General features: G+C 38.2%; 1 protein-coding gene and 1 long non-coding RNA gene across 2 annotated transcripts; one reads left to right on the top strand and one right to left on the bottom strand.

Moving 5' to 3' along the window:
- The first annotated feature begins 854 nt into the window (after positions 1–854).
- Positions 855–7,337, top strand: foxf2a (forkhead box F2a). The gene is made up of 2 exons (XM_027176971.2): positions 855–2,207; positions 5,156–7,337. The coding sequence occupies exons 1-2, from the start codon at positions 1,226–1,228 to the stop codon at positions 5,344–5,346; spliced, it is 1,173 nt and encodes a 390-aa protein (XP_027032772.2). The 5' UTR covers positions 855–1,225; the 3' UTR covers positions 5,347–7,337.
- Positions 4,390–5,265, bottom strand: LOC125145290. Its single transcript, XR_007143642.1, has 2 exons — positions 5,129–5,265; positions 4,390–4,813 (listed from the first exon to the last, which is right to left on the bottom strand). It is a non-coding gene; the product is annotated as an uncharacterized LOC125145290 (long non-coding RNA).
- Positions 7,338–14,177: the final 6,840 nt, after the last annotated feature.

Genomic DNA, 14,177 nt, shown 5'->3' with positions numbered 1-14,177 from the left:
ACTCTAGATAAATTAAGAGTTCACAAATTACACCATGGAGATATCTTCTTCTGCCAAAAGGTAACTTTTAAGGTTAAGCTATCTATATGATTCCTGAGTGCTAAATTATTGGTGGACTGATGCTGCACGATATTGGAATATACTCTAAAAGATATTATTGCAATATTAGTAATACAGGTTTTTTTTTTTTCGTTTTTTTTTCTTTACTTATTATATTATAACACAGTCTTGCATGGGATCAATCACTAACCCAAGATGATAGGTTAAGGTGTTGAAGTGAATAAAAAGAAGAACATTTATTGACTCATTGATGCACATTTTCAGTCAAAATGACATCAATAAAAAAAACTGCACCACATGAAGACTTTACCTGGTGCATACATTAGATATGTCAACAAATATATCGATGGAGCTACGGTATAATTATTCTGTACAACAAAGAATATATTCCAACTACTGAATAGGCTACGTTGTGATTTGGAGAGGAATAAATATCACTGAGATAAAAGGTCACGTGTCTTGCAAATCCATCCAAACAATCGATTCCATGAGAATCGCGTTCATTATCCTAGCCTCATTTCGTCTTTGACGCTTGTACCGTGAGTGAGAAAAGCGCCGGTGATTAATCACCGTGGTCTGGCGTGTGGCGCTGTTGACTGAAACGTCGGAGAGATCCGTGATGAACGGCGTGATCGCGTGTATCGGGCTCATGTGCTATGACTCTGCACAAACTCCTGCTGCTCTGATAGATGGACACGGGCCAGACAGGGAGGAAGAGTGGGGTGGGTCTCAGTAGAGAGAGAGAGAGAGAGAGAGAGAGAGAGAGAGAGAGAGAGAGAGAGAGAGAGAGAGAGAGAGAGAGAGAGAGACGAATCGATAGGTGGTCTCGTTTTGTTTAGCCGTACAGCTTACAGTAGATGCGTGAGAGGGTTTCCTTCTCTTTAAGGATTCAGTCTTCGCGATGGCCACCGGGAGACCAAGCATGAGTCTCTGCCTCGGCGACACGTAATGCTGCTGGTGGTGTGGAGGGTAAAAAAAAAGATCCTATTTCGAGAGACAAATTTTTCTAATATCTACTTCACTTCCAGATCTGACTTTCAGCGCGAGACTGATTTAAAAATCGGTATCAGTTTTGACTCCGTTACTTATTATTACATTTAGTAGTAGTATTAGTAGTAGCAGCAGTAGTCTACCGTTTTTTATTCCTTTTAACAAGGACGCAGGGATGACGACAGAAACGGCGCAGCAACAGTTGGACCCGCCGCCTTCTCTGCGCTCGAGCCCTGTGCACACCGCACTGCAGAGCTCGCGCACGGTTCTGGAGAGCACTGGCGGTGCAAACGCTTCCAAAACCAAAAAGTCCAATTCTGGTATGAGGCGCCCCGAGAAACCACCATACTCCTACATCGCCCTCATCGTTATGGCCATCCAGAGCTCGCCGACCAAACGGCTAACTCTAAGCGAGATATACCAGTTCTTGCAGGCCCGTTTCCCATTTTTCCGTGGTTCGTATCAAGGCTGGAAAAATTCTGTAAGGCACAACCTCTCTCTCAACGAGTGTTTTATCAAGCTGCCCAAGGGCCTCGGGCGGCCCGGTAAGGGTCACTACTGGACCATCGACCCTGGTAGCGAGTTTATGTTCGAAGAGGGCTCGTTTCGGAGGCGCCCACGCGGTTTCCGCAGAAAGTGCCAAACTCTCAAACCCATGTACCGCATGATGAACGGGCTCGGCTTCGGTGCGTCCATGCTGCCACAGAACTTCGATTTCCAGCCGCCACCGGCGCCGCTCGCGTGCCATGCTGGCAGCTACAATCTGGACGCGATGACAAGCGCGTATGACGGACTCGGCCCAACCGCTCATCACGTACCGAGTCCGAGTTCTGCGTACATGTCCTCGGCCTGCCAGGTAAGCTCGAGCGGCGGTGACTATGCGCACGATAATAATGTCAATACAACCGGAAGCAGCAGCAGTCCGCTTCATTCACCACCGGCCATGAGTGGACCTCTGGAGTGTCCGTCGCCGTACACCGCCGCCGCCACCGCGCACTGGCCTTCATCTGCAGTGTCTCCCTACATCAAGCAGTCTCCACTGGCTGCAGGCAGCCCGACATCCTCCTCATCCTCCGGTTTACACTCAGGTGTGGCACCATACGCCCTCGAACAGAGCTACCTGCACCACGGAGCCCGAGACGCTGCAGATATCTCAGGTAAAGTTTTCTTACACAGGAAAAATACAACTTCCCCCCAAAAAACTCTGCACTCTACACAAACACGTATTGTGTATGTGCAACGTGTTAGAACTCGATTTAACTATGACTATATATATTCAAAAGCTTAATGATGATCAAAACAAACACTAAATACTGTTACAAAAAAAGCTACTTTTACATTACCACATTTAACGCTTTTTTTATTATTTTTATTTTTTTCACTTATATTCTGTCAACAGATAAAATATAATATCGACTTTCCATTGAATATGTTTGAAAAAGACCTAGAATAATTAGGAATGCTAGGATTTTGTTTGATTAAACGTGAATACAGTTAATAAATATATTTTGTAGTTTATAAAATGCTTTTTATTAAAGTTAAAAATTAATAAACGATGTTGATGTTAAATTACAAATTAGAAAAGGTTAAATCACCCACACACTTGCAAATACTTTTAATTCTAATTTTTTTTTTAATCTGATCATCAGTATTTAACCAAATCCTCATTGTGTACACAAGGCCTAGTTTTAATTAAATTTAATTTTATTCAATTTCAACTTGTGAATTCGTGAAGCCACGAATTCAATACTTTAAGGTATTGTAGGAAAAAAACAACTTTTTTAAAAAACGTTTTAAAACCAAAGCTTTATGATTGTGTGTGTGTCTGTGTGTGTTAGGTTTCTAATAAAAACAAGACAGCTCTCAGAGGACTTGTGGCCTGATGTTAAATCCTCAGATTAAAATTTAACACACAAGACCTAAGACTGGTTTTGCTCCTAAACTGATGTGTTATAATAATATTGTAGAGAACTTAGCAGACAATGTTTTAATTTATTTCTCGAGGCCTGCTAGACACATGAAATGGGGCAAAAAAAATGCATATTCTGCTAATATTTGCTTACATAATGATAGTATTACTTGGACCACTTAATGAGCTCTTTGGTATTTTTGATAAGTCTTTCTCACAGACTTTTATTAACCCCGAGCCCTCAGGGTTAAAATAACACTGCTTTTACCAAGCAAATCAGGGGCTTAAGACCCAGCAGCAGTGTAGGCTGAAGAGGATTTGACCTCCTGGGTGGGTGGTGGATGGAGACTGGTGGGGTGATGGGCTAAGGGTCTCCACTGGCGTATATCCTGTCCAAATTAATGTGAGGGATATTTTAACTGTTTAGAGACGCAGGCACTGGCATGCACTCTAGAGCCCTTTCTTCTGAGCTCCTTAATACCAAATAAGAGCTGCCAATCACCTGGAATGTTTTTTTATGAAAGTGAGGGCTAGTAAAACCAGATAAACCATGTAGAGTGAAACAAAAACATACCTCCGTGCAGTGAACCATCACATATCGTTCAATCCAGACCATACAGGACAGAACGATATAGACAAAATATCATATTGCGATTCATACATAAAATGTTGAATAATGATTGAAAAATTGCAGTATATTTTTAATAGTTTTAGTTCGTATATATATATATATATATATATATATATATATATATATATATATATATATATATATATATATATATATATATACCATGAATCATCAAACACTGAGAATAAACATCTTTTAAAAAGCTTCACAGCACACAGATTTTTTATGTTATTTTGATGTAGTATCACGATTTCAATTGCCAAAATATTGCGATTTAGGTTAAAAATGATTTATTGCTCAACCACACAACCGACATGATAGTCAGTTTAAATCCAGCAAATCTAAATCAAAAACTGATTAAATTCTGTCTGTCAATAAAATTAACTATTTAATAAATTGATAACCTAATATATTTGGTAAATTAACAGCTTGCCCATATAAGGTAATATAACTTGAAAGAAATAAAAAAGAACAGTTAATAGCGATATTCTTTTTATTCTTATTCTTATCAACATAATTTAAAAGGTTGGCCCATAAAAAAAGGAAATGTTAATTATAGAGATGTCTAATATCTTGTTCATTCCTTTGTTCTAGTTTCAGGTTTGAATGAGAACCTGAATGCACGAGAAACCAAATTGCCAAATTAATACGCAATAAGTTCTGAGATACAATGTGAAATGAATAATGTTTTACAAATCATATGGTTATATCTAAAATATATAAAGTCATAAGTCATAATGATCCAAACTGGTTTATACTGGGTGACTATCAAAACATGCATGGTCTTTTTATGTATCTATTTATGTACTTGTTTATTTCTTTCTGTTTATTTCTTTTTATAAGAAGCATGGGTGGAATGTTAATGCACCCTATCATAGCTTACGTGTACTTAATAGAATGCACGTGATCAAGTGTGGTCTCTGCTCATGATCTTTATTTGTTAATGTATAGAAACGACTGAAATAATTCATTACTGTGTAATAATACTGGACTCTAAAACTAACCGAAACTTTTCTGGATTCTACAGTGAAATATTTAGACGCCTCTTATGTTTTTTAAGCATTACATTTTATTTAAAAAAAAAAAAAAATAAAAATAAAAGGAATTTTGGTCAGAAGGTTTACAAAAGAAATATTTCTGAAATTTCATTAGAAATATATTTCAAGCTGGAGCGGTGCCATCTTCAGTGTGCATGCTTTGTCCCTGTAGGAAGTTTATTTTACCTGGAAAATCGAAAGAGAGAGAGAGAGAGAGAGAGAGAGAGAGAGAGAGAGAGAGAGAGAGAGAGAGAGAGAGAGAGAGAAGATTAAGAACCACTTTTTAACAGTGAATTAAAGGTACATCACGTGCGCTTTCTTAAATATAATAGACTGTACATAGCACTTATATATGGAGTCAAAGAGACAAGAGAGAGTATGTATATTTTTAAAACGGAAATAAAGGTTGACCTTTAACATGTTGTGTTTTATGACGTGGCTATGCATGTATTTCATCATTGCATCATTTAAAAAAAGAGAGAACAAAAAAAGAAAGTTAACCCCCGTGATTTTGGGTTTTTATTGCAGTGGGAATCCCTCGCTATCAGTCTCACTCTTCTCCAGTGTGCGACAGGAAAGACTTTGTGTTGAACTTTAACGGCATCGCCTCGTTTCACCCGAGTGCTGGAGGATCTTACTACCATCATCACCACCATCATCATCATCATCAACTACACCACCAAGGAATCTGTCAAGACATCAAGCCGTGCGTAATGTAATATAATGTAGACCGAAACAGGACAGAAGAAACAAAAGGCACGGCAGAGACGGAAAATATGGAGCCTGATATGTATGCACTATATATATATATATATATATATATATATATATAAATATATATATATATATATATATATATATATATATATATAGGGCCAGATGAAACGATTGTGAATGGACTGATGAAATGTAAATTATGAAATTAATCGAGTTGAATGGAAGCAATAAGAGGCTCGGATTTTTTTTTTTTATTTTTTTTTTTTTAGATTTATATAAACCTATACAGTATTACAGCTACGGACACCCCCCACCCACAGACACACACACACACACATAGACACAAACACTGTTAGATACTGTTTGAAATGCTGCTCACAATCTCGTAAGATCTAAGGAACTCTAAGGAAAATGTCTTCACTTTATTTCATGTTTTCTGAACTGCAACACGCGTCATATGGCACTACAGAGTGTGTGTGTGTGTGTGTGTGTGTGTGTGTGTGTGTGTGTGTGTGTGTGTGTGTGTGTGAGAGAGAGAGAGAGAGAGAGAGAGAGAGAGAGAGAGAGAGAGAGAGAGAGAGAGAGAGAGAGAGAGAGAGCATTTTCTGCCTTCTTACTTAAAACAATTTCAAGGTTTGTTTTTAAATCGATTTAATATTTGGTCCATGTTAAATTCGTATTGATTTTATATTTTTCAGCTGGAAATGCATAAGCCTGTAAAAGATCATCAGTGACTGCACTTATTTTAGTCCAAGAGTGATAACTATCACTGTGTTAATGATGAAACACAAACCGCAGGTGCTGGAGGGAGATTTCCCTGCATTTATGTACAGTTCAATAAAACAGCTATATATATTTATATATATATATATATATATATATATATATATATATATATATATATATATATACTGAAAATTAGATTAATAATAAAACGCTGTTTAACGATATGGGTGGTGTTTAAAATATGTTTCCCTGATGAGATGACCGTTTCGGTTTGAATTCTTTACATTAATCAAGGATACTATTCCGTAAAGAACCATGTTCAGCTCATAGGCTTTACATGAAACGGGCAGATTTACGCAGAATCGTATGTTTATTTGCGCAAAATAACTTTTCCTGTGATAAGAATAAATAAAAAGCATAATTGCGCCTTACTTAATCATCAATTTCTCATTTTCTTATATATTTCTTATTAATCAGTCCTTTCCCGAATGCTTATTTGCTCGTCATTATTATTACTTCAGCATTATATATTATTATAACAAAAGGTCTGACAAATACTTCTAATTCCTATCGGCTGGATTCCATCAGAATCTGAATATCTGAGTAAAAATTGTTGCACAAGGAAAGCAAGAGCTCACACATTCTTGGCTAAATACGTTAATCTGAATGATTTTTGGATTTCTTCGTCTTCTTCTTCTTCTTCTTCTGGATCTGGTTTTAACTGAGACTGATAAAATAGTTAGTAATTTACAAGTGGTCTGAGATTATTGTTCCTCTTGCAACTTGAATTTCTAATCGAAAATTGAACCCATGGATCTCACATGTAAATAAATGTACGCCCTCCTATAAATAAAGAATCCGTTATCAGTTACAATAAAAGGTTTCTGTTCCAGGAAATGAAAACTATAGATAAAATATATCTATAGCTTTGTAAAAAAAAAAAAAAAAGCAGTCGATAAATTCTTGTAAAAATTAAAACAATTAAATTATGTGTATATGTAACTGACTCCCTCTGTACAGATTTCATTACTACTGAAGTATAACTTGTTATTTCAGTGTTCACAATACTTCGTTGACTATTTTATTTAAAACAAATGGACCTGACATTTCTGTGATTTTACCATGTTACCATGACTTTAATTGCTTAAAACGGATTATCACGCTCTATATCTTTCATACTTTATATACACTTTATATATATAGGGCGGTATAATGTTAATAAAGTGTAAGTAATAAATAATGTTTCAAACTAAATACTAAGATAAAATGATCTGTTAATAAAACAAGCCTAAAAATAGCAAATTATGTTTTTTTTTCAAATCGTTGCGAAAGAAAGAAAGAAAGAAAGAAAGAAAGAAAGAAAGAAAGAAAGAAAGAAAGAGTTGCAACCATTTTAATTGCCTTTAATTGCAAAAGTTTGCTGCAAGTTGATATTGGTTGCAATTGTGATTGATTTATTGGTTAATTAATTAATGAGATCATACACCTTTCTTAGTTTTTATTTTGATGTGAAATTTACATACAATCAGCAAGCATTATTTATTATTAACCGATTTTGCAAATTAATAATTCAATGAATTATTGACCTACTATTAAATAATAATAATAATAATAATAATAATAATAATAATAATAACGATAGCAATAACAATAACAACAACAATATTATTATCATTATTATTATTATTATTATTATTATTATTATTATTATTATTATCATTATTATTATTATTATCATTATTATTAATAATAATAATGATAATAATAATAATAATGATAATAATAATAATAATAATGATAATAATAATAATAATGATAATAATAATAATAATACTAATAAAGCATGCTTTTATTTCCTCATATATAGACAGTTTAGTAAAGGCCTATGATGACGTTGGTCTAGCAGCAGAATTTTAGAGTTCCAGCTCCATCTTGCGGTCAATGAAGGTACTTCCGTAAACAATTCTGCATGTATATGATAGAAATTACGAGACTTTAGAATTTAGCAAGCTTCATGTACTCTCTTTACAGTCACTAAATGCATCCCTGTACTCACAGTAATCCTGCTTTAGTCAAGTTAAATCGTTAGCGGGTTTTCAAGACCCAATTCAAATAAATCAATTTCCTGCCAAAATGTATACACTTCAAGCACCAAATACTCAGCAGTAACTGATAAACATCCCGACCAAATTAATCAGGTATCTTCAGTTGTAAATACTTTAAAGGAAACACAAAGAAAAGTACCTGCACTAGTACAAAAAGACTTCATTAAAAAGGAAGTAAAAATTGGGCAGGTTAGTCATTAGCTAGCTGAGTGAGCTAAACTAACTAGCCAGGTCTTTACCATACAAAAGCACTGTATCAGACATAAAACATCAGTTGGTAGTGATGATATTTGAGTAAGCACCTTTGCTAGACAGCAAACTAAGAGCTAGGTATCTTGCTAACAAATTTAGCAGGCTAGTGAATCCCCAAAACCATTTAACTGAGTCAATTAACATTATCTTTTTTATATACTATAATATAATAAAGTTCACATAGCAATACAATGCTCACTTAGCTGGTTCTGATTATTTATTTAGATATACATTAATCAGGTATGAAAAAAAAATATTTTATTGACTATATTCGGATTTTTACTTCAGTGTACTCTTTATACTGTCATATAGGTCCTGATCTATATTTATTAAAAAAGGTATATCAGTATGGCTGAGTGGTCTAAGGTGCCAGGCTCTGGTCTACGACTGGAGCTGTGGCTAAAATCCCACTTTTGCTTCTGGTACCATGGAATCCACTTCTTGCAGGACCTGTCATGGACCCAGCACGTCAACACCGTGGCATCTATACCATCATTGACTTGTGAAGGGATTCAAACTGCCCTCAGAAGTGCTTAGGAACGTCACCATAGATCATCCTGACAGGAAGCATCACAACCTGGTATGGGCTGTGCACCAAACAGGACAGACGGGCTCTACAGAGAGTGGTGCTATCAGATGAGAACATCATCTGCACTTCCTCTCTTTATTTCATTTTATTTATTTCTTTTTTTACTATATCCGTACTGACAGCTTTACCTCGTAACTCTAGTGTAACTGTGCAATTGTTATTAAGACAGGTGAACAAGCATGGCACTACATGTCACACCGTGTATAGTTATGAATGTGACAAATAATATGTTAATTTGATTTTGTGTAATCAATGAATTAAAAGAGCTTCTGAATAAGTATTCATGGGAAGAAGAAGAAGAAGAAGAAGAAGAAGAAGAAGAAGAAGAAGAAGAAGAAAAAGAAGGCATCTTAGGATGAATCTACAGAATCTAAAGTATTTCAAAACTAAAACTGTTTTGTTGCAGTTATCCAATGAATAAAGAAAATATTTAAGATAATAAACAAGTAAAACTATGCATGCTGTACATTACACATGTTTTTCATTGCCTTTGTTCTCTGCTTAATAAAAATACTATTGAATCTAATCTTATCAAATCTAATATGTAGTGCAGCTCACACTCAAAAGCTAAAAAAAAGAGAATAAGGAATTATACATTGGAAAACAAAATGATTTATGTGGACAAAACACCTGAAAATATGATCTTTTTAAAAATAGCATTGTTATGTGAAAGACATCAAACCTTTAAAAACACCTAATTCTATAGGTTATGATTCAGAATTCGGTTAAACAAAGTAAATGTTTGTCAATAAATGATCATTATACTCAACAAGAATAATAATATTGCCATCTAGTGGATAAACCATCCATACATCCATCCATCCATTTTCTACCACTTATCCGGGGCCGGGTCACGGGGGCAGCAGTCTAAGCAGGGACGCCCAGACTTCCCTCTCCCCAGACACTTCTTCCAGCACTTCAGGGGGAATACGGAGGGGTTCCCAGGCCAGCCGAGAGACATAGTCCCTCCAGCATGTCCTAGGTCTTCCGCAGGGCCTCCTTCCAGTTGGACATGCCCGGAACACCTCCCCAGGGAGGCGTCCAGGAAGCATCCGGAACAGATACCCGAGCCACCTCAGCTGACTCCTCTGGATGTGGAGGAGCAACGGCTCTACTCTGAGGTCCTCCCGAGTGACCGAGGTCCTCACCCTATCTCTAAGGGAGCACCCTGGAGGAAACTCATTACGGCCGCCTGTATCCGGGATCTTGTCCTTTCGGTTATGACCCAAAGCTCATGACCATAGGTGAGGGTAGGAACGTAGATCGACTGGTAAATAGAGAGCTTCGCCTTGCAGCTCAGCGCTTTCTTCACCACAACAGACCGGTATATCGACCGCATCACTGCAGAAGATACACCGATCCGCCTGTCGATCTCCCGCTCCATCCTTCCCTCATTCGTGAACAAGACCCCAAGATACTTAAACTCCTCCACTTGAGGCAGGAGCTCTCCACTAAAGTGAAGGGGACAAGCCACCCTTTTCCAGCTGAGAACCATGGCCTCAGATTTGGAGGTGCTGATTCTCATCCCCGCCGCTTCACACTCGGCTGCAAACCATCCCAGTGTATGCTAGAGGTCCTGATTTGAGGAAGCCAACAGGACAACATCATCTGCTCCGGGCATATAGGGACTGGACAGCCCTTAGCAGAGGGCCCCGGACCCCATACTCCCAGAGCACTCCCCACAGGTCACCACAAGGGACACAGTCGATTGCCTTCACAAGATCAACAAAGCACATGTGGACTGGTTGGGAAAAACTCCCATGAACCCTCCAGCAGCCTGGCGAGGGTATAGAGATGGTCCAGTGTTCCACGCATTGTTCCTCCTGCATCCGAGGTTCGACTATCGGTCAAATTCTCCTCTCCAGTACCCTGGCATAGACTTTTCCGGGGAGGCTGAGGAGTGTGATCCCCTGTAGTTGAAACACACCCTCCGGTCCCCCTTCTTAAATAGAGGGACCACCACCCCTGTCTGCCGGTTTAGAGGCACTGTCCCTAACCGCCACATGATGTTGCAGAGGCGTGTCAACCAAGACAGCCCCACAACATCCAGAGATTTGAGATATTCAGGGCGGATCTCATCCACCGCCGGTGCCTTGCCACTGAGGAGCTTCTCAACTACCTCTGTGACATTAGCTTGTGGGATCGACGAGTCCACAACTGAGCCCTCGGCTTCTGCTTCCTCAGTGGAAGACATGTCGGTGGGGTTGAGGAGAACCTCAAAGTACTCTTTCCACCGTCCAAGAATGTCCCCAGTCAAAGTCAACAGATTCCCACTCCCACTGTAAACAGTGTGAGCAGGGCACTGCTTCATCCTCCTGAGGTGCCGGACGGTTTGCCAGAATTTCTTTGAGGCCGACTGATATCCTTCTCCATGGCCTCACCAAACTCCTCCTAGACCCGAGTTTTTGCCTCCGCAACCACCTGGGATGAAGCTCGCTTGGCCTTCCGGCACCCATCAGATGCTTCCTGAGTCCTCCAAGCCAACCAGGCTTGATAGGACTCCTTCTTCAGCTTGACCTCCCGCACCAGCTCAGGTTCCTTCCCCCTCAGCATGGTGACATCCCATGTCCCTAGAGCCAGAATCCGTGTCCAGGGATTGGGTCGCCGAGGCCCCCGCCTTCGACTGCCACTCAATCCACAATGCACCGGCCCCTTACGGATCCTCCTGCAGGTGGTGGCTCCACTGAAGATTGGTGCCACGTCGCTCCTTCGGGCTGAGCCTGGCCGGGCCCTGTGGGGTAAGAAACAGCCACCAGGCATTCGCATGCGAGCCCCAACCCTGGGCCTGGCTCCAGGGTGGGGCCCCGGTTGCGCCATACCGGGTGACGTTACTGACCTTATTTTGTCCTTCTTCATAAGGGGTTTTGTGGACAAAACATTTATAGCAAATTTCAAATAATTTTAGTACCACAATCCTAAATCTTTTTTAATATATAATATAACTTTTAAAGCTTTTTATATTTTGTTTTATTTAGCTTTTAGTTTACTAAAATTTAGTTTAGTTTAATCCAATCTCTAATAAATTCTAAACCACTCAAGCTCTAAATAATACTAACTTGATTTACTATTATTATTATTATTATTATTATTATTATTATTATTGTTGTTGTTGTTGTTGTTATAGCACACTATTCTAGAAGTAGTAATTATTCCACTTAAAGTGGTCCCTGTTAACTGTATCAAAAAAGATCATTCCTTCACTAAAAGTATACGTTTAAAGTATTTCAAGGCTAAAATGTGAACAGCTTTATTGCAGTGCCATCTTCTGGACAATAAAGAACATTGCACACTGAGTTTAACACCTGGATTTTATCTTTCTAGATCCTGTCGGGTAGAAGAACTTGTAAAGGGAGTGTTAGAAGAACTCATAGCGTCTACGAAAAAGATGAAAGTTGTTGGTGTCATTTAAAAGTGGTGCATCCAGTTTTTTGGGGAAATAAATATGCTGATAAGTCATGTTTTAACAGGGGGCAAACACTTTTTCACACAGGGCTATGTGGGTTTGGATTTTGTTTTCCGTTAATAATCAAAACCTTCATCTAAAAAACTGCATGTTGTGTTACCTTGTGTTATCTTTGGCTAATATTTACATTTGTTTGATGATCTGAAAAAGTGTGACAAAAATATATAAAATAAATATATAAGCATTTGGCAGTCCCATTTGGGTACTTTATATTATGTAATCTGTATAAATTTTTATTAATCTTTTTTAACTGTTGCAAATACTAAGATTTGCTGAAGCTATGACTCAGGTTAAACAAAATAAATGCTTGCCAACAAATACTTGACAAGAAGCCATATGCTGCCATCTAGTGGAAAAGATTTAATTGCTAATTTCACAACTAACAACAATAATAATAATAGAAGAAGAAGAAGAAGAAGAAGAAGAAGAAGAAGAAGAAGAAGAAGAAGAAGAAGAAGAAGATTTTTAACATTTAAAGTGGTCCCAGTTTATAAGACTACTGTGTATACAATATATAGAAGTATTTTGTATGTAAGTAAACAAATCATTTAGCTGTATAGACTAAGATGATAATTCCTTCACAATCACAGACTGATTTTTTGTCACTTATGTAAAATAGAGTAACTGGAGTTTCCTGTAGAACTGGAGACTGGGGTTCACCTAATTTTGTGTCAAATTCAACTAATTATACTTGATCTAGAAATTGGTCCACACCAGCTTCTATTGAGTCCTACAATACACAATGCATGTTTCTTTTTCAGGCCTTAGTTGTTCTGACAATCTTTAATATATCCACAAACTGTGGTCAGACATATAATTGGGCAAACCACATTTCTTTAAATGTTCCCAGGAACACAGTGGACTCAATCAATGTAAAATGGTAACAGACCTCCGGTAGGTTCCATATAGCCTCATGGACAGGGAGTTGAATAAGAACCCAATGGTCGCAGAGCTTTCTCTACAGAGACGGAGTAACATTCATCTCAGAAATACACTATCATTCAGGATTTATGGTGGAGTGGTTAGACAGAAGCAACTCATTTTAAAAAGGAATTTAAAGGCCTCGAAAGCAGAAAGTTTATTTAATCCATGATATCCATTCTTCTCTTTCTACTTTTGACTTTTCCCGTTAGGGATCACCACAGCAGTCTGTTTCCACCTAGCTTTATCCTCTGCATCCTCTACTCTCACACCAATTACCTTCATGTCCTCATTTAACACATCCATATATCTTTAGCCTTCCTCTTGACCTCTTACCTGGCAGCTCAATCTCCAACATCCTTCTACAAATATAACCATCTCCCTCCTCTGTACATGTCCAAACCATCTCAGTCTAGTCTCTCTGGCCTTGTCCCCAAAACAGCCAACCTGAGCTGTCCCTCTGATGTGCTCGTTCCTAATCCTGTCCATCCTCATCATCTTTCTTTATTCATCCTTCCCATCTCTATCTCTCCATCTTGCTAATCAGTACAAGTTCCTCTCACCTTCCCTCATGTCTAACCTGGCATACAACTAATCGCATGCTTTCTGCTTGGCCTTTGCCAAATCCCTCATCACACTGCGCTGCAACTTTCTTCATTCCTTTCTAAGCCCCACTTCTTTTTAGCTAGCCTTTTCCTCTGAATGCTGTCCTGTACTTCCTTGTCCCACCACCATGTTTCTAATTTTCTTTTCTCCTTCCAGATTACAAACCTAGCA

The sequence above is a fragment of the Tachysurus fulvidraco genome, chromosome 1 (genome assembly GCF_022655615.1).
Source record: "Tachysurus fulvidraco isolate hzauxx_2018 chromosome 1, HZAU_PFXX_2.0, whole genome shotgun sequence".
NCBI lineage: Eukaryota > Metazoa > Chordata > Actinopteri > Siluriformes > Bagridae > Tachysurus > Tachysurus fulvidraco.
This window is presented reverse-complemented; position numbering and strand designations above follow the sequence as displayed.